Genomic DNA, 20,054 nt, shown 5'->3' on the forward strand with positions numbered 1-20,054 from the left:
AAATTGTATGTTTAATTTATTGGGATATGGCAACTTTATTTCATCAAAGTTCAAGCAGTAACCATTAGCAAATCAAGATTTAGGGTGCGAGTCCAAACGCTCGTCGATGCAAAGTTGTAAAGTCGATTAGTTGACAATCGGATTTTCCGGACTATAAGATGCTACCTTTTTGCTATATTTTTAACCATGCGGCTAATACAACGGTGCAGATTTTCTGTAGATTTTTCTTTCACCAGTAGGGGGCGCTCTATAGTTCAGAAAATACGCTAAATAAATCTTGATTTTTTTTTACTCTTGGGTCTGTTCTGTTTATATTAGCAAAGTTGTTGCCGTGTTAAAAGACACTGTTTTAACAATCTGTTTATGTACCTTTATGTGCATTCACAGTACAAAATTGTTCTGTACATGCAGTAAACAACTAATTTTTTTCTCATAGCCTGGTGCAGTCGTTCTGTTGTTTTCCTTTTTCTTTTCCAAAAAAAGAGTTATATACTGTTATATACAGATATATAGTCCAGAAAACTCTCTCTGGTGTGTCCATTAGTCAATTAGCAGATTTCAAATAGGAAAGGGTTGACTGTAAAAAAAAAAAAAATAATACCGTAAAATGCGGAAAAACTTGCAAGCGCTGCAGTCAAGATTAAAAAAATAAATAAAAATCAATGAAGTCAATGAAAAAGCATTGTAGAAAGTCGCTGATGCATTCAATTTCCACTGGACTGACCAGTTGCTGACAATGAACCCGAAAAGTCCCAAAAGGATCCCCAAACCACATTCAACGGTAAACGTCGCTATGCTCCTTTCGAATGAACTCCAACTGCAGCGAAGTGACGGACACGTGGGTTTTAAGTTCCATAAACAGTGAAACGTGGTGACATGAGATTAATCTTGCCTTCGATATTATCTGGGAAAACCGCTTAGACAGCTCTAATCACTCGAATTGCTTCAAACATGTTTGCTTTTCCTCTCCGAGACCTCCGGCTGAGGCGAACCGGCAGGTAACCGCACGAGCGGAGGCACTCCATCTCGATCTGGAGCAGGAGGGGGGGGGGGGGGGTTCAATTGCTCCGTAAACATTGGAGATGACAGCGAGGTCTTGATATGACTGAACGGAGGGGGGGCGGAGTTTTGGGGGGGGGGGGGGCAGCTGATCACAACAGACAGGCAAACTGGTGGCGATGGCCTGAGGCCTTCATGGGAAATGACTCCTGACTGGCAGGGTGAAGGCCAAACAGTGTCGAGCGAGGCTAAAAGGGAGCAGTGTCAAGAGCTGCGCGCGTGCGGCGGCTCATTAGAAAACCTGCGGCGGACGGGAACAAACCGTCCATTATGGAGCGCTAAAAATGTGTCTGCTGACATACCGGACAGGTAGCTGATTAACGGCCTTTACAGGTGGCGCTTCACGGCACTTAAAAGAAATCAAAGGGAAGAGAAATCATACAAAAAGGAATTTGAAATTTGAAAATAAATTCACAAAAGGCCGATAAACCGGTTGGTGGCTTTGAGCGAGCGCCGCTCATTTGCAATCTGGCTCAAAGCACCTTCACTCTATGTTCATGACCCAAACTCAGAACTCGGCCTAATGACCGCGATATGCGATTGAACTCGCATGAAAATCGCAATTCCTCATGTTGCGAGACCCGCCGCCCCGTAAATGGAAAAGGTCCTGAAAAACCCCAGCAACCTCCGCAATCCACTTTCCACTGTGATTACTTTTACCCTTCAAGTTCAACCCGTCCTGTTTCCAAGCTTGACAGACATGACGAAGGGGCTGAAAAAAAAACAGCGGCCAAATAAAACACGTTCTGAAGTGCCAACGCTCAAAAGCAGTCTGTGGACGTTTCGAAGCGCGAAAACAAGACTCGGTGCAACGATTGGTTCGTTATCACAAGGTGTCTTTCTCTGCGAGGGAAAACCTGCCGACACTTCGGGATCTGTTTCGGAAGGGGCGAGCGGCAGATGGGGAGGAAGAACATGTGCGTTTAATCTGCCCGCTTCCAAATGCCCCGTGGCAACCACAGCAAAGAGGAGAAAACACGTAAATGGATGAAATTATATCCACATGATTCAATGAGACAGCTAAAGGGAGGCAGGTTTCTCATGCGCTTCGTCAGGAGAGCAAATTAAACACAGCTTGGCTCAAACATTCACATAACATAGTTTACACATATCATTTCCACCGCCTTTTAGTCGGACGGACGGCCTCGTCTCGTGCTAAGATAAGAATCGAAAAGGAGTCGCAAAGACAAATTTGTGCGTATGCAAATGTGCCTACATGGCAGATTCACTCGCTTCTGCACGCCGGAAAATTGCGACGACGCATTCCTAGTAAAAAAAAAAAGGCTTGCTCAAATGTTTGTTAACCACATTATTTTCACTTTTTGTCTTTAAAACATAATTTGCAATCTTGAGGCATACTGCACAAACCGGTATATGTGGAAGAGCCAGAATATCAAATTTGAATCTTTTTTTGTGGGTATAATTTTGTTCATTAAATATTCCCTGTAATTTCTCGAAAATAATTTTATCAGAGATGGATTTCAAATGATAAAAATTATGCAGTGAAGTTGTGAGTCTCAACGCAGTTACCAAAACATTTTTAGCCATCTAGTAGAGAAAAAAAAAAGTCAGGCACATAACTCAGCAAAAATAACATCGAGACGTTTGCTCTTGATCAGGGGTGGGCAAACTTTTTGATTGGCGGGCCACAGACGGGCCGGACCATTGAGCAGATGGATGGAGTGTTTTGGTAACCTCACCTCATCAGAGAAAAAAGTACAATTAATTTAAAATTAAAATGAACAAAAGCATAACAACAAAATATCTGAGTTTGACACACCAGAGTATTTAGAAAATAAAATATTAACAAGGTTTATTCATTGAATTTTTTTCAAGTTTATCAGGCCGGATTAAAACGTTTAACGGGCCGCACGTGGCCCCCGGGCCGTAGTTTGCCCACGCTTGCTCTAGATTATGGCTCGACCTCAGTTGTTGTTTTTAAATGTTTTTTTTAACCACTATGGTTGAAATAAAATTTTATAATGGTATTTGACAATTATTTTTCCTCCAAATGTTTTCATCCTAAATGCTGGACTTCATAGCTCAGCGTCTCTGCGGGTCTACGGAGCATTCACCGAGTCACCAGGGCTGCAAAGCGCAGTTCAAGGCGTGGCTTAACCTAAATGTTGAACTCCGCCCACACGGATTCTGAAACACGTTCTTTTTTATGTATTCATTTTTTAAACAATGTATTTTTTCCTTGGTTGTTTTACTGATACACCTCAGGATGTCACGTTTACTTTTTAACGCTTTATTGCTCGTTGAAAATTACAAACGCTCAACACTCAATCAGTAGGGGGCGGAGCTAACGCGTCCATTCTGGGTCAACAGAGGGTTGTATTGCCACGTTGAATGTGTAGTACTACACATGCCCAGCAGAGGTCGCACATTCGATGTGGTTGAGGTTCGTTGAGTTTGTAATTTTCAACGAAAAAATGTGACGTCGCCAATTATGCCGCTAAGGAAATAGTTTAAGACAAAAAAAGAAAGAAAAAACACGGCAATTCATGTAGGCGGAGTCAAACATGGAGATTGAGCCACGCGTCGAACTGTTCTCTGCAGTCATGGAGGGCTTGCTCACTTTGTCTTTGTTGAAAAAAAGACTGGCCTTGTGTTTAGCGACAGAGGCTAGAATTGAAATCTAAATAAATAAACACATTTATGACGTAGGCCTGGAAAAAAATTGAGCTTCCTCTCCTTGAATGACCAACAGCCACCACTGCAATGGCAGGAGTGTTTTCCAGATGCGGATGAACAAGAAAGGGAGTGAGAGCACCAGCCGATAAATTGGCGGGAGGAAGCGTTCATGGAAATGAGTCGAGAAATTGTTCTTAAGAGCCATTTTGCACCCATGCCTGGATGGTCCTGGGCCCAATTAGAAGCGATGTGGATGGTACAACAGGAAGCGCTCCTTATGAAAATGAGCCAGGCCAGCGGGATCGCTCCTTTCACCAGAGTTGGCAAACATATTCTGGAAGTACTTGTGGAAAGGAAGACTCATATATATATATATATATATATATATATATATTTTTTTTTTTTTCCTACACAGCCCAACTCAATGAAAAAATTATATAGGCAGTGGAAGTATTAATAAACAACTGAGATAATGCAGATTCATAAGTGTGCACACCCTCTTATCACTAAGATGTTGTTTGTGTTCAGATTTATCCAATGACATTCCAACTCGTGTTAAATAATTAAACCATTTATTTTTTTTTTTTTCGAATTAACCCCAAATAAATGTCAGATGTTCTAGTGGGCTTGTTGACTTAAATGCAAGGATTTGATTCGATTCAATTCAGTGGAACTACGATTCACACATCATCAGCAACATCAAAGCCATTAATATCGAGTGTACATCTCTCCTCAAAGACGAGTCGATCCGCATCTCATTATTTGGAGTGCGACACGATTCAAGGATGCAACATGTTTCAAATGAAAACCGATTTTTTCGATTCGAATCATTTTTTTTCTTACACCGCAGTTGACTGGTACTCTATTTGGAAATGTTCATAATTCCCTACACCTTAAGGTGCCAGTTCTAGCAGAAGAAAAAGTATATACTTAAGACCAGTACGCCTTCCTGTCATGTTTCCCATGTGCACTTCCCTGATGCAGTCCTGGCAACGCAGGACAGGCAATGCTGCGCAGCAACTTCATGGAAGCACTTAACTGGCCGTGATGAGGAGGCCTTCTTTCAAATGTCTACCAGCTCCGCAGCCCTGCATCACATTAGAGGGCTAAAATGTGATTTCCTCCCAAACTGGCCAGCCCGGGGTTTACCGGTTCACCGGGTTGAGGGAAAAAGGGGTCATACAAAAGGAAACGTCTCATGCCTCGGTGACGCCTTCAAACGTCCGTCCAATTCTTTTGGCCGTGCAATATTGAATTTTCTCTTCGCTCCGCGTACAAGTTGTTCGGGTCTTCGCGTTTAAGGTCAACTTTCTAATGGCGTCCATATGAGGGCTTGTCAGTGAGAGAGTTACGACTGTCACAGAATTGATATTCTCAAAGGGGACCAATTAAGTTCATTTCCCGCTCAGTGTTTTTATTCGAAGACTTTGATTTACATGCAGACCTCTCATTTATCTTATATTGGCCCCGTATGACGGCACTTAGTTCCTCCTGTGTATGATAGGCGCACATTTCAGTTCTGTCCATCACTCACATTACGACTGCTGATGATGTGCGAAACATCCATTCGTTGGCAAGAAATCAAAAACAAAGATGATGGTCTTTGTCTGTTTTATATATATATATTTATATATAAATTTAAAAAAAAAAGGATATATATATATATATATATATATATATATATATATATATATATATATTAGGGCTGTCAAAATTAAAGCGTTAGTTCTGCAGATTAATTAATTTTTTTAAAACTCACTTAAATATTTTAACTCAATTAACTCAGTTTGATTTACTTAAAAAAATTTGCATAATTTGCAAATATTGTACCATATTAGCTGTACATCCACTGGGCCTTGCACACCAACATCGTGGGGATGTGGTGCTTGGGGGCAGTTTTGAGAAAAATGCCTGTAAAGATGTCTCTTTTTAGATCGTATTTAAAAATCAAAGAAAGCTATTAGAACAGTCTTTGAATTTAATATACTTTATATTTGGTGATTTTGCATTAACTTAATTCACTACCAGCCGAGTAAAAAAACACATTTTTTTATCTTTGACGTCTTTAGCCGTCAATGGCAGTAAATGAGTTAATTCCAAGATATTATTTAAGTAAATATCTGTTACAAGCATCACAAAAAATAGTAGTTGAAAAATGTAATTAATCGCAATTAATTGTGGAGATTTTTGTGACACATATATATATATATATATATATATATATATATATATATGTGGTTTAACATATCTTCCAAATTTAAATCAATGAATGAGGCACATCCAAAATATATTTCCACCGCTTCGTCTTTCACTGAATGCCGTCAATCTTCCTGTCCCGTGACCGTTTGTGAAGCGACCGTCTCCACGTTTAACGACCTCATTAGAGTGCAACACAACGCTTGCACCGCCATATTAGCGAGTGACCAGCCATTAATTATGCACCCCTTCACGAAATCCAAACCCATCTTGAAAACGACAGACCGGGGCCCTGACGCAATGAAAACGCTCAACACGATCTGATGTCGCTGGCATCCCGTTGGAGTTTCTCCGACACCGGCGCTTTATCAATCTGTCCGTCACGTTTCACTCGCACCTGCATCCTCTCGTCTTTCCCTCGCTTTCTTGTCTTTGCGCAGCCCAATTTACTGCACAGTGACGGACGCGAATGCGATATTTAACAGATCCACTTTACGACTCTTTTGTGGAGCCTCGACAGCGCCTAATCCAATAGAATTCAATGTGATGACTGGCTTGTGCTTGGTCGTTGGAGCTTCACCAACATCTCCACCACACCATTCTGCGCTCAAGCATTTTCTTTCCGAAACGTATTATTTTTAAAAAAGAATTTTAATATACACGACAATGGTTTTTGGGTATGATTCACTGAGTCCTTTTTAATGACGAACATTGCGATTTTCTCCTACTGTTGAAAGGTTCTTCTGTTGTTTTCCTTTCGCAAATACGAAAGCAGTCACTCAAACGCGACATGTCTCATGACGGCGTTTGATTTTGCGGCGGCTGGCAGTGGAGACGTTGGCTTCGTCGGGCATCACCACAAGTCTGGAAAGATGCCTCTGCTTTGACTTTAAACCCTGACATTAACCATCCACGCTCCCCTAACAAAAAAAGACAAACAGTAAAACCACAGCATGTATACAAAAACTCCAAAGTACATTTCCAGAAGGTCTTTTTTTTTTTTTTTTTGCTCATTGTGGAAGTGTTAGGAAAGGATTTGAATACTTGTCAAAACCATTCTGGGAGGAGTCCTTCAAATACAAATTATTCCTAAATCCGACTGCATCCGGGCTTGTCAAAGTTTGGGATTTTTCACAACTGTTATTTTTTATTTCAGTTTTTTATTTTTATTTATTTGTTTTAATTCAGTTTGTTTTCATTAAATTTTGGGGCAGGTTTGTTCATTTTTTTTCGTTTTAATTTTTGAGAAAATGCTTTATTAGTTTTCGGATTAGTTTTTTTTTTTTTTTATAATGGCAAGTTTGTCAAGTTCAAGATGGTCACAAAATAGCGAAGTCAGTGAGCCACAATTCTCAGACAACTGTTTGACCTTCCTTCTCCTGAATCAACGTCGTTAAGTACCGAAATATTTTTTTATATTTTCATAATTAATTATATTAATTGACAAAGACAAACATTTACACTATAATTTTGGGTATGTTTATAAACAAATGTGTTTTTGTTCATTTTATTTTTGAAATATATTACTTTTATACACATTACTATTTTTATATTTTTTATAACAATTTTTTTTTCCAATTCTAATTTGAGTTTTTTTTTTTTTTTTGTATTCATTAAGTCCAATAACTTTGATAGTTGCCAAATTGCAATGATGTATACTAGACAGACGGGCAGTTTTGAATTATGAAGATGATGAGTTTTCAGTTAACGCACGGGCGGCGGAGGCCAGTGACGTTTTGCTGACCTGCCATAAAACATCAAACTCAAATACAGTAAGTCAGCTCCTCAAGGTCAGATCTTGACCAAATGTCAGAATCGTAAAAATGCAATTACGTCCTACTTGAACCTCCAATTACCTTCAAACGCCATCCGGAGTTTCTGCTTTGAGGCCTTGTTCATCGCGGCCTGCAGCTTTAAATCGTGGCGGAAATTTTGACACTCTTGCAAACCAGATGTTTGACTTCTGAGGTTGCAGTGCATTTGTATGACAAAACGAAAAGTAGAGCTGAAATCATATTGGTCATGTTTTGCAAAAAAATAAAAAAAGTAGCCTTTTCGATTCAGTTTGGCTATTTCCCGTCCGCTTCCAAAAAAAACACTCCTGCCCAAGAAATGCTGTCCGATTGCTACAAAATTGGAACTATGTGTTACCAGATGCACCACGCAAGAAAAACAATCCAATCTGTTTTGTGCTAGACATGACACAACACACCAAACCAGCATGGGTTTGATTTTCCCCAAATTTGACCTTTGCGTTGGTTTACCCAACCAGAGAGACGACAGATCGACGAGATGGTGAACCACACGTTTTTCAAGAGCAGAAGCTTATTTTGGTATCGGTGGAGAAATGATTCGCACATTTTCACTAAAGTGTACCACAATGTAGTGTACAATGTAAATTTTACTCAGCGTTGGAGCAACGTGATGAAAGTTAAGCTTCTCAAACTGGCGCTGAACTGCAGTAGAGCAAGCCGTTGTCCAGACAAGGAAAGAACTGACACAGCTGTACGAAGGCTCATGCTTATAAAAACACACACTGGCCTTGTCTTACGCGACAACAAATAATAGACATCGCAGAAGCTGGATGCCTTGCCAAGCCAAATGTTTCTGTGCCAGAAGCTTTATAGTATTCAGACGGCAAACATGCCAGTAAAATGAAACGACAGGTCAGCGTGGCATTGTGAGCCGACATGGAGGGGAAGGAGAGAGGGGGGGTACACTTATGCAAACCCATGGAGGCACACCTGGAGGCCTCAAAGCGACAGCCCGAGAAATGCGCTGGAACTCCGATTCCACAATGCCCTTTTAGTTTTGGACACGACAACGCAGTGTGACAAGCTTGTGTACTTTTCACAGAAGTGGTAAAAGTTGTTGTGAAGTACTGATTCAGATCCTCTAAAGTTATCGATCAACCAGTACGGACTGAAAAGTATTCACCTTGGTATGATGGGGGAAAAAAAAACAAAAACTACTTTCCATCTGAAAAACTAGCTAGGCTATCAAAATGTGTTCACACCGCTTTGCTAGCAAAAAATGCTACATTAGCTAACAACACGTGGAACAAAATAGACTTTTCTGCATTCAATTCACAATAACAGCAACACTCACTCCATATTGTAGCGACTCTTGCTAACATTTTTGTCAAAGTAAAAACAACAACAATAAGATGTTGGCATCCATCTCGAATAGCAATTCATCAAACGATGAAACTTGCCAAATCAAGAGGCTCACAATAATCGTTTTAGTTCTCTCCTAAATTTAATCATCTAATTCCCGCTCCGTGTTACAGTGCCAAATCCATCTGTGAGCAAAAATCGTTCCGATCCGATCAACCATGTCGCCGATGGCAACCATGCCGAGGTCCCATTTGTCACGCTTAATCATCCCTTTTTATATTCATGAATTATTTCCCTCATTCCATACACAAAATACGAGTCGGAGCCAAGTGCGTGTAATTTGTCCGTTGGTGTAACGGTAAATTATAACGTAATATCGCCACCACAAAATAGCATCTTTATTTCCTGGCTTTCCTTTCAGGCATGCATTGGCAAAGTTAAATTGCTTGGCGCCAACGGCGAGATTGGGATCGAAACGCGAGCGAAGAAGTGTCACTTTCTGACTCGGGGTGATTCAATGAACAGCTGAAGAGAAAATAAGAATACAGTGCAGATGGGTTTTTTTTTTACTTTTGACCTAATAAGAGAATCCTGGCCAAAACTTTTCTGTGCTAAACTAAGTCCAAAGCGGAACAAATGTGACTAAACATAAAACATGTTTTGAAAGTGCACTAGAAAGCGAGATGGTTGCGTCAGCCTCCAGGCGGGGGATCTCGCTCTTAAAAAGGGGGAAATATAAATCATGACTTTATGTACAGCACACACCCGCATGTCCCACTGATAAAATTTGTTTCTCAAATGTATTTTAATGTCACTAATAGTTGGATATAGCCTACATATGTAGTTTTATTTTAATTACATTCATTTTCCACCCGGATATGGAATCATTTTCCCTCTGTATTTTCGATCCAAACAGCTTATTTGTTTTCATAATGATTTTCTGCAGATGACAATTTACTAGTACTGCGACTTTTTAAGTCTAATTCTGTATAGAAAGTTCAGTAAATAGAAAGAAAAACATTTTTGGAGTTACTTGAATTAAGTTGTAGAATTTTGAATAAATTAGCGGTTCAGAAATTAGCCGGAAAAAATACATTATTTGAAAGACCTTTTTTTTTTCATAGTTTAGTTTTTTTTTTTTTTATTATAACTATTTTTAATTATAACTATTCATGAAAATTAGGTATTTTTTCAATTTTTTTAATATAGCTGGAAAAATACATATTTTTTTAGTTAATTAAATTATTTTAAATTTTGGATAGAAAGTGCAATAAATAGTTGGGATTCTTTTATTGTCATTTAATTAATCAACAAAGTTTTTCAGTTTTATATAGAATTTTACTCCAAAAATATAATAAATACTAGTTAATAATAATTAGTTGGAAAAATGCATATTGTCTGAGATATTCTCATAAATTAAATATATATTTTCAAGTTATTTCTTTTTTTTGTGAGAATTAAGTAAGTCATTTTTTTTTTTAAATAAAGGAAATCGAAGGAAAATGTACGTATTTTAAAGAGGGAAGATATGATAATTTCTTTGCATTTTTTTAAGACTTTTCCACAGCAGCGAACTTTTCTGTACAGTTTCATACAAAATTATTACGAGATCATCATTAAATAAAACAAAAACAAAAAACACTTTTGGACAATCTTAGGAAGCAATGATGTTGTGAATGTACTTAAGCGGTTTGATTTTTCAGGTGTGTACTTTACTTGAGTATTTACTTGAGTACAAAGTGAGAGTCGTTTGTCCTCGTCTGATTGTGGACGAATTGCCCATATTTGGAATTCATTTTTTAAATCCTTCCTGCCCGGTCTGTAAAAACCATTCAAGTTGAGTGTTCAACATCCGGCCTAATGCCTGAAAAATGTTGAAAAACCCGCATTGGGTGCATGGCTAATCACTTGTCATAGATAATTCCTGATGAGTCGCCCTCATATTCTCTTCTTGGATGACATCACGAGGCACGAGTGTTTATTTAAGCCTTCACGTCGTCTCTTAAACATTGAAATTAACCTCGGCATATGAACCGTAGCACCCCGCGTGTGCGTAATTTTAACTTGACACTTTAAACACACGTCTTTTTTTGCTAAGCAGGGCAGCCATACGCCTCGGGTGTTTATTTTGCGCAGAAGCGACTTGTCACACGGAGCCTGTCGACTGCACTTTTAGCTTGCGCGTGCCACCGCCGTATGACAAAGGTGAGAGTTCAGAGCCAGCAAGTACGCAACTAAAATACTCCAAAACACATTTGGTGAACGCAAATGCCCAATTTTGTTGTATTGACAGTGACAAAGGCCTCCTCTTCTACCCTGAAAGAGTGTACAGCTTCGACTGCGGCTCCTAGTACAGAACAACACCAACAAGCTAGCATGCTAATCTTTCATAGTTTGGAAAGTTAGCTGTGCTCAGAACATCATTAGTTTGTCAAATATATCATTAACTTGACATTTTATGTCCGTTATAGAAATTTTAAAAAGCAAAGCCTCGTCTGAGAATATGTCATGAATTGATATTAAAATAATACAATGCAACTTTACAACAGCTGCGGCTGTAACGAAGCGCTTTACATGGAGTATAATGTTAGCATCCGAGTTCTTGTTCACGCTTGTGCTGATCTCAAAAACAATCTAACGTGATAGTCATAAAAAGTTGGAGAAGTTAGCTCATTAATTTGGGAAGTTCGGCCGTAGGTCAAGGATTTTAATATTTTTGCGTTGATAATTGTACTTTGAAAATTAAAGCCTGGTCGACATGAAGATAATGTTAGCTTCCAGCTCTTGTTCACCCTAGTGCTAATGCTAACACCAAGCTAGCTTGCTAATCTTCAAAAGTTGGAAAATTTAGCTCATTAGTTTGTCAAAAGTTCTGTCATAACTGAAGTAACGTAAAATTTTTGTGTCGATTATTGAACTTTTGAAAATTAAAGCCTCAATTGACATTTAGCTCATCTTAACGTCCTAGCTACCTCTGGTAAAACAAAAATTATTCTGCTTGTTTTGTCACAAATGTGCATCGGTGGACGTATGACATTTATAACCAAAATTGTGATATTTGTTCTGTGGAATTCTCTTGGCTTCACTGTTTCCAGAAGATGAATGTGGATTTTTTCTTTTTTTATTTATTATTTATTATCATTATTATCATTATTATCGTCATATCAAAGCTTAATTTCGCCAGCACTGTTGAAAAACAAAACAAAAATAGAAACACAACACCTCCACATGATCCATGACGGCATACAGTCTTGAGGCCAACAAGAGCGCGAAAAACAAGTCCGAACAGAGGTCCCCCCCGTTGCTACATCAACCGAGACCCCCCAAAAACACACACACGCCTTGATATCTCCAATGTATTAGTAAACTGATCTGGCTCAGTAGAGAGGTTAAAGTGATTACACTTTTGGACAGGACGCAATTATGACACAATCTGCGCGCAATGTATAAGGGCTGCGAGAGCCGGGATGGCGGCTCTTCGGGTTTCAGACACCAGGCGGTCATTAAATGTGGAGGAAATAGGCAAACTCCAAATATTGCATTCCACGCAAATGTAATTAGGATGTACAGCGCTTAGAAAATCCTGCGTGCTTTGATAGCTGCTTACAAGGTTGACAGCAAAGTAGCTGGAGTGGTTTGACCTTTTGGAGCTTAAATTCCAGAATTGCACAATATTTTGTGTTGGATTAAGAATATTTTATATATATATAAATATATATATATATATATATATATATATATATATATATACACATTGATTTTGTGCACCTTGTGGCTGTGCACATGCAGCAAGTGTTTGGGGGTGTTGGAGAGGGGAGGCTGAGCGGGACGTGGGGGTGTTCTTGGAAGGATGCAGTGTTGGATGACATGACTACAAAAGATTGACTGGGAAACTTTTTTTTTTTTTTTTGCCCTGACATGAACTTGGCTCTCTTCCTCTCAATGAGGAAAAACAAGCAAGAGCTCTCCGTCCAGTGTTGGCGTTTTTATTTGCCAAAACATCAGTGGCGCGCACACTCCGCCAGCAGTTTCATCACACTAATGTCACACATGGACAGTGTTGTGTTGCTTTTGAGCATGACAACCAAGCGGATGGGGAGAGTGAGGATGAATGTGGATGATGTTTGTTTGTGGAAATAAATGACAACAATTCAGCGACCTGTTGAAATCATTTGTCAAGCGGATGTTTGGCCAAGATTGTTCTGGCGTTGTTACAAAGGTGCTCGGCACTTGACCTTCACGTGGGGAAGTATTTGAAGTCCACCTCCGCCAAGTATACGGGCTTGATTAGGTGATTTTAGCGACGTGTGCCAATTCAACAGACAAATGTGAACGTAAAGCTTACACTTTGAGGCCCTTTCCACAAACGGGAATCTGCAGCATCGTTCTCAGCAGATTCTCACAGACAACTCAGGGGATGGAAAATGCACAATTAAGATTAAACACCAGGACACACATCTACACACACACATGCATTTTTTTTGTTTTATGTGGGAACTAACTTTATATTTGGAGAGTCACCATTTTGAAAACACACACACACACACACGCACACACACGCAAGTCGAAATTACATTATTTTGCATTGGAAACAACAACAGCACTTGTGGGACCGCATTTTTTTAACATTTCCACACACGCATGCACACATACTGTTTTTTACTATAGTATGGGGACCAAACCAATGGATCTTCAACCAACTACATAACTTGCATTTTCTGGTATTTTCATGGTTTTAGTCTTCCTTTCGTATTCTACTAAAAACACTACTTGTGTTTAAGATGCCTGAGTTTTTTTTCCATCAAATCCTAAAAAATATTTTCGACTAAATTCTGTGTTTTGATATGGATAGTGTGATATACTACTCAACTATACACAATCGAAACTAATAAAAGGTAACTGCTTGACTTTCTCAATTAAAAAAATTGCTTTTGCCATCACTTAAACATGTGTTCATTTCATGTAAATAATTAAAACTCACATGCAATGTTTTATGATCTCAGAGTTTACACCCGACTCAGTTTTTTACAGCTCAGGCATTGTGATTCAAGATGTGTTGTAATTTTAATTCTGCAAGCCTGAACAATATTTCACTTTTGCGTTTGTATGTTATAAAACGAGATGTATTCCATTGGTTAAATATCGTTGATATATTGCATGAGAGAATGCATGCAAGATAAATCATTAGAATATTGTGAAATTTAAAGCTGTGAGTCATCTGCATAGTTTTGATAATTTATATAACGCCTGCCTATGACTTGAGAAAATGGACGCATGTACAGTACAGACTGAATGACAGTGGGCCAAGAATTGACCCTTGGGGGACACCACACCAGATGGATGCAAAATCACCAATAGCAGAATATGTAGTTTTTTCAAGCATTTCTTGAAAGAATATGTCATTAAAATCGAATTATTTGGGGTTGAGTGGTTTGTTGATGAATATTGGCCAATTTTTATAAGGCATGTTACTCAGCTGCAAAACATAATGATAATGAGATGAGCGCAACGACTTACTGCATAACATTTGGGAAAACCACTTTTTGAACAAGAAATATTTTTTGTCTCGAGCCAAAATAAAAAAAAAACAATGTCGAATGAGGCGTTCAAACTGAACCCGAGCCCAAACTGTCTGAGTAAAATATTATCATTGCGTCCCATCGTCTGTCATTCTGTACCTTTGTTTTAGAAAATACCAAGTTGAAGTAATTGTAAAAACAGCCGCTTAACTGATCTTGTTTCCATACCCCAAAACTGCCCAACAAATCCATCACCGCATACCACAGCGTTCCCTAATAACAGTCAAAGCACATTATTTCGTTTGAACGAATCAGCTACAAGGCAACTAAAGTGCATGCGCTGTAAATAAAATCCATGTGAAACTTGCGCGTCCATTTCACATTGTGTGGTTTAAGTTGTTTTTTGGGGTTTTTTTAGCTCTAAGGGTTGGCTTCAGAGAGAAGAAGAACAATATCAAAGTCTGGGACGATGTCAGGGCTACTCTTGTCGGATCTCTTTTTAATATTTATGCAGACATGAAGGGGGGAGTGGGAAAAAAATGCAATAACGTAAAAACAACAAGTGAATTAGGCATGAAACACAACAGGATATTGCAGAGAGATTAAGTTGTTTCCTTCTCGCCAGCGTGTCCCTCGTTGCACCGCACAACAGCCCACGGCCGTCTTTAATTGGAGCCCCCCGACATGAGTTACGCATGCTTTCTTGACTGTGGTGGAGTTTACAGTGAATTTAGGAATTAAAAATTGGGTTTTCATTCTGAGAAAAAAAACCATATATTTTCAACAGGATTTTGTAATGAAAGTAACGGGGGGACAATAGATCCCCAAATACTAATCGACTTATTTTTATGCCCCCCCCCCTCCAAAAACAAAAAAATAAATACAAATTCACGACTGATTTACAGTGTCTATAGTAGGCGATCAAACTGAATGATTTTAAATTAGGGGGGGCAGATTAATGATCCTTTAAATCTAACTTGCATATTAATTTCACGGTAAAAACAAAATAAATCTTGACTGTTTTGTAGGTTATCAAACACAAAATAAGATTGTTTAAGCTTTGGCTTTTAAAAAGAAATTCTGAAAAAAATATTTTTTTAACTTTTGTGCCGCTTTTTTTTTTTGGGATATCAACCCCATAAAACTCCGATATTTACATCAGAAAAAAAATTACTTATATTTTTAACTATTTTTTGTTAAGTTGTTACTTTAAATTTTGGGAAAAAATATGTCAAAACCCTCTTATGAAATTTACGGCAATAATGAATTTTGTACAAAATCAATGTATAAAAATGGTAAAAGGTTATAAGCGATGGCAAAACCGAAGCAGCATGTCTGCCATATTTGTCATGTACGGCTGATTGCAACATTTTGAGAGAGTTACGTTGCCTTCTTCTCATTTGTCATCAAAAAACAAAGTCACGGGTCACAAACTTTATGAAAAGAGCCTTGCCTGTTTTTTTTTTGTTTTTTTTTTTATTTTCTCACTCTCTCCAAATGACATCTCTTAAAATATTAGCCGTCTACAAACGCTGACAGGCTCAAGCGGGGGTCGGACATGAATTGTGCCCCACAATCATGACGACTTTTCCTGCCAAGACGCAGCATGCCACAAGCTAACAATTTAGAGCCGCCACAGAAGGAGAGAGAGTGAGAGAGAGAGAGATAGAACAGTTTAAATATGTTAAAAGGGAAGCTGGGTGTGTGTCGGGGGGGATGAGGGGGGGGGGTCGTGTTATGTTTGGACGTTGGACGTGTGGAGACGTACGTTTCACAAGGGTCCGATGGAATCTGCTGCTGGAAAGATGATAAAGGAGATCAGTCCTCCCCCCCCACTCCCCCCTTCCTAAAAGAGAATGTCTGATCTATTTCCTCTATAACAATTGCTCACATTCTTGAATGTCTTTGACCATTTTATGACTAAACACAAAAAAGGTAGGCGGTAGCATTAAAAAATATTTTCACCAGGATACATGAGTCAACATCAATATATAAGGACTTTGAGAGATGCCGTCGCGACCACCCCCCCAAAAAAAAAAACGCAATTTTTTTTTTCCATTGAACTTAATGTTTTTTTTGTTTTTTTTTAAATACACACACCGCCGACATTCCCTTTAAAATAGTCACTTGGGAGACCGTGACATGACGAAAACAGAAAAGGTACCTTTTTAAGGAACTGCAAGCAGAACTCACTTGCGGATGACGTCACATTGGCCGGGGAGATCAAAGGTCAGCACAGTCAAATGGCCACTGAGAGACAGCCTCCCACCCATGCGTAAAGTTTAGTCTACTTTCAGCCACCAAATTGTGAGGTGCGTCGGCGGCGTGTAAAAAAAAAAACACGCCCTCGGTCTGCCAGAAAGCCTACCATCTGACAAATCAAGATGCAGCATTTATTACCCTCGAACTCAAGTGCACTGTCTATGAAGATAGAACGTGAACAGCCTGGGTCCAATTGGTAGACAGGGGCGAGTCGAGTTTACCGCGGTTGGGAATTTGGCAGACGCCGCGCCTGGCAATTAGGGGACAAAATGTAGATTGGACTTGTGAGTGGGAAAAAACAGGTCTAAGTTGTGGCGCATTATTTTGGTGGATTTTATCCAGGCGTAGGCAGACAGATTCTCATCATATTTCATTCATAAAAATGACATCAGAATGCAACCAACTCTTTGAATCATTGAGGAAATCAAGTCAAGTAGAGTCTCCTGAATATCAAATCAAAGTCGAGTCTTTCATCAATTTTATCCAAGTTCCAAAATGAGTCCAAATCATGAGTTGTAGAAGAAGTGGAAAGCTGAAGATGAAACAGGTGCCGTAGTAATACCGCATACTCGTCACTCATTTGGATTTGGATGGCATCCCGAACGAGAAGAGGACCGCTCCTGACGACGGTCCGGGGTGAAGACTGTGAACCGGGCGAGGTTCGGGCAAACGTTAGCAACTGTGGCTCGCTACTCCAGACGACCACATTTCTCTTGCTGTTTGGCTTGGATACGAGGCCAATTCACTTAATACTTGTGGGACAGCTAAACGCGTAAAGCCCCCATTTTAAAGGATCAAGTGCAGGCATTGTTTGGTTATGCTCACCATATGTGTTGGCTTTTCACGATCCGAATCCTTTCTCCCAAAACAGTGTGCCTGTGAAAATAAACACGGCTTTGCCCTACACAAATTGTGGACTAATTGTGTATTTGGACTAAATCATTCTTCAAGTCGGAGGGCTTTTTCCATTTGCTAAGGGGTGGAGGGGAGTGACAGCTTGACATTGATCAGTGTGTTGACTTGCGGAATTGGAGCTTTACCTGTAACGCATACGACCGCATAAGTGGTGCTACTCGAGCAGCAGTGGAAAAACAACATGTTCTCTTCACATGTTCCACTAAAAAGACACGTGGATTGTAATTACAACTATTGTGAACGTAAACTTGAATTTGTCTTTCAATCCAGACTTTATGTGCTTGGTGATTTGAAGCTTTTCTGAGACATATAAAGTGTATAGAAAATGAGATTTCAAACTTGGGGAAAAAAAATAAAAAAAAAATAACTCAAAGCTTTCGGTGGCAGCAGAATTTCTCGAAGGGTCGTCGGAAGCTTAATTGGTGGGCCACAATGGGTTCCCAAATTGGGCGTTGGCGTGGAGGGTTGAAGCAAATTTGAAAAATGTACAGCTTTTCACCCATTGTGAGCGGGTTTGGAACTGTTTTTTTTTTTTTTTTTTTAACACATATTCAGTGTTCCCATGCAGGTTCACGGCAACTCACCATACACTTGTTGGGTTTCTCCCCAGAGTGAACCCTCATGTGGATGAGCAGCTTGTAGCGGGCGTTAAAGGGCTTATAGCGCCGGATGCATCCGGCCCAGAAACAGGTAAAGTCCTCGCCTTTGCGCTGGTCGATGTGGACCTTTTCAATATGCCTCACCAGCTCCTCCTGTTGCTCGTAGGCAGCACTGCAGTCAATCCAGCGACACGACTGCTTATCAGCCTGCGTTACCCCGACTTCCTCGCTCTCCGGGCCAGCGTGGGACCCGGTGTGGCCCCCGGATGACGTCGACTTGAGTCCAAGGGATGAGCCTGGTGCCGGTTGATGGCTGTTCAGAAGGCTGCCACCTGAATATTGGTGCAGGTGGTAAGGCGGCGGCATGGCGGCGCGGGGGTGCTGATGTAGGTGGCGGAGTTGCCCGTTGCGCCCACTTAAGTGATGGTGGTAGCGGTGTTGCAGCATTTCATCGTCACTGAAGTCATCTAAGGGCTCCTGCTTGAGGATGGCCCCCGATCTTTGGCTCCTGTCCTGAAGAGCCCCGGTTTCCACCGCCGTTTGTAGCGTCCCCGACATGAGCATGAATAGTCCCAACCCATCCGAGCCTCCTCCGGCATTGCCCTGGGGGGGCCCTCCGGCTCCGCGGCCCAGCTGCATGGAACCCTGCTCCTCGCGCTGCCCCTGGCCTTGCTCCGGCTCCACTGAAGACACAGACGAAGACGATGACGAGCACGAAGAGGACAGGGACAGCAGGCAGGTGGCAGGTGAGTTGGACAGCTGACAGCTCTCCTGCAGCGTGATCCGCTGGGGGCTTTGGTGCTGTGTCAGTTTGTGGGGGGCTTCCCGAGAGCAGGGGATATTCGGCGGGGACGTTGACGACGAAGAGGAGGAGGAGGAGGGAGAAGAGAATCTGCCGCTGCTAGCGTGGCTCGGCGAGAGGTTAGCGCGCAAGCCGTTGACGCAAGCCACCATGGACATCTGCGAGGAAGCACAGATGATGGCGGTGATGTTGATCTCCTCGGAGGCGGTTCTGCTGGCAGACGGAGAACCCGCCACGGTGGACTGCGAGCCCGGCAAAAGGCGACGTCTTTTCAGACTGCCGGCGCTCAGCGGACGCGCCGAATGACGGGAAGTGACCGGCGACAAAGCCGACGGGGAGGAGCCGTCTTCATTATTAAAGGCTTGCGACGCGGCAGCTCCTGATGCAGCATTGCTCACTCCACACATGCTATCGCTGCCGTTGTGCGCCATCTCGTCCCTCGACGTCCTCAAAACGACCCCGGACCTCGGGTTGTGAAACCCGGCCTGGACAGCGGGCAGCCGGCTTGAAACGGTGTAGCCCATCGCATCTTCTTCTTTGATTGAATACGAGAGAGCCGATGGAGCCCGGTTGGCACCGCCGCAGCTCAGGCCAGGCGAGGCCCCGGGCACCGTCCTCGGAAAAGTGGATGACCTGCAGGAAGGCGGACAAAAAAAAAAAAAAGGCATTACAAAGAGAGCAACATGAGCTCGAGCAGCTTAGCAACTGTTGACAGACAAACTGGTTCATCTTCCCATTCACTCAAATGAAAGTCAGACCGATTTGTCCGGAATCTGGAGTTTACACATTTGCACTCTTTTTTTTGTTGAAAAAAAAAAAAGCACGTAAAATATTGTTCTAGATGGATGAAAAAAAATCTAGTAACATGAGAATATAAACGGGCGTTGATAACTAAGATTAGAAAGGCCGACTGCAACTAAAGACTGAGAGGCCACTGGCTTGAGTGTCC

At 40.9% G+C, this 20,054-nt stretch overlaps 1 protein-coding gene across 2 annotated transcripts in view; it reads right to left on the minus strand.

Moving 5' to 3' along the window:
• Nucleotides 1–20,054, minus strand: part of glis1b (GLIS family zinc finger 1b) — a 78,618-nt gene that overhangs the window by 24,635 nt on the left and 33,929 nt on the right. For both annotated transcript variants that reach the window (XM_088312874.1, XM_088312873.1), the window contains one exon: nucleotides 18,289–19,738. In XM_088312874.1, the coding sequence (XP_088169000.1) occupies nucleotides 18,289–19,738 (1,450 nt within the window). The remainder of the gene's footprint in view (nucleotides 1–18,288; nucleotides 19,739–20,054) is intronic.

This window comes from Idiotropiscis lumnitzeri, chromosome 13 (assembly GCF_059441095.1).
Source record: "Idiotropiscis lumnitzeri isolate Australia: NSW breed Sydney's pygmy pipehorse chromosome 13, RoL_Ilum_1.0, whole genome shotgun sequence".
NCBI lineage: Eukaryota > Metazoa > Chordata > Actinopteri > Syngnathiformes > Syngnathidae > Idiotropiscis > Idiotropiscis lumnitzeri.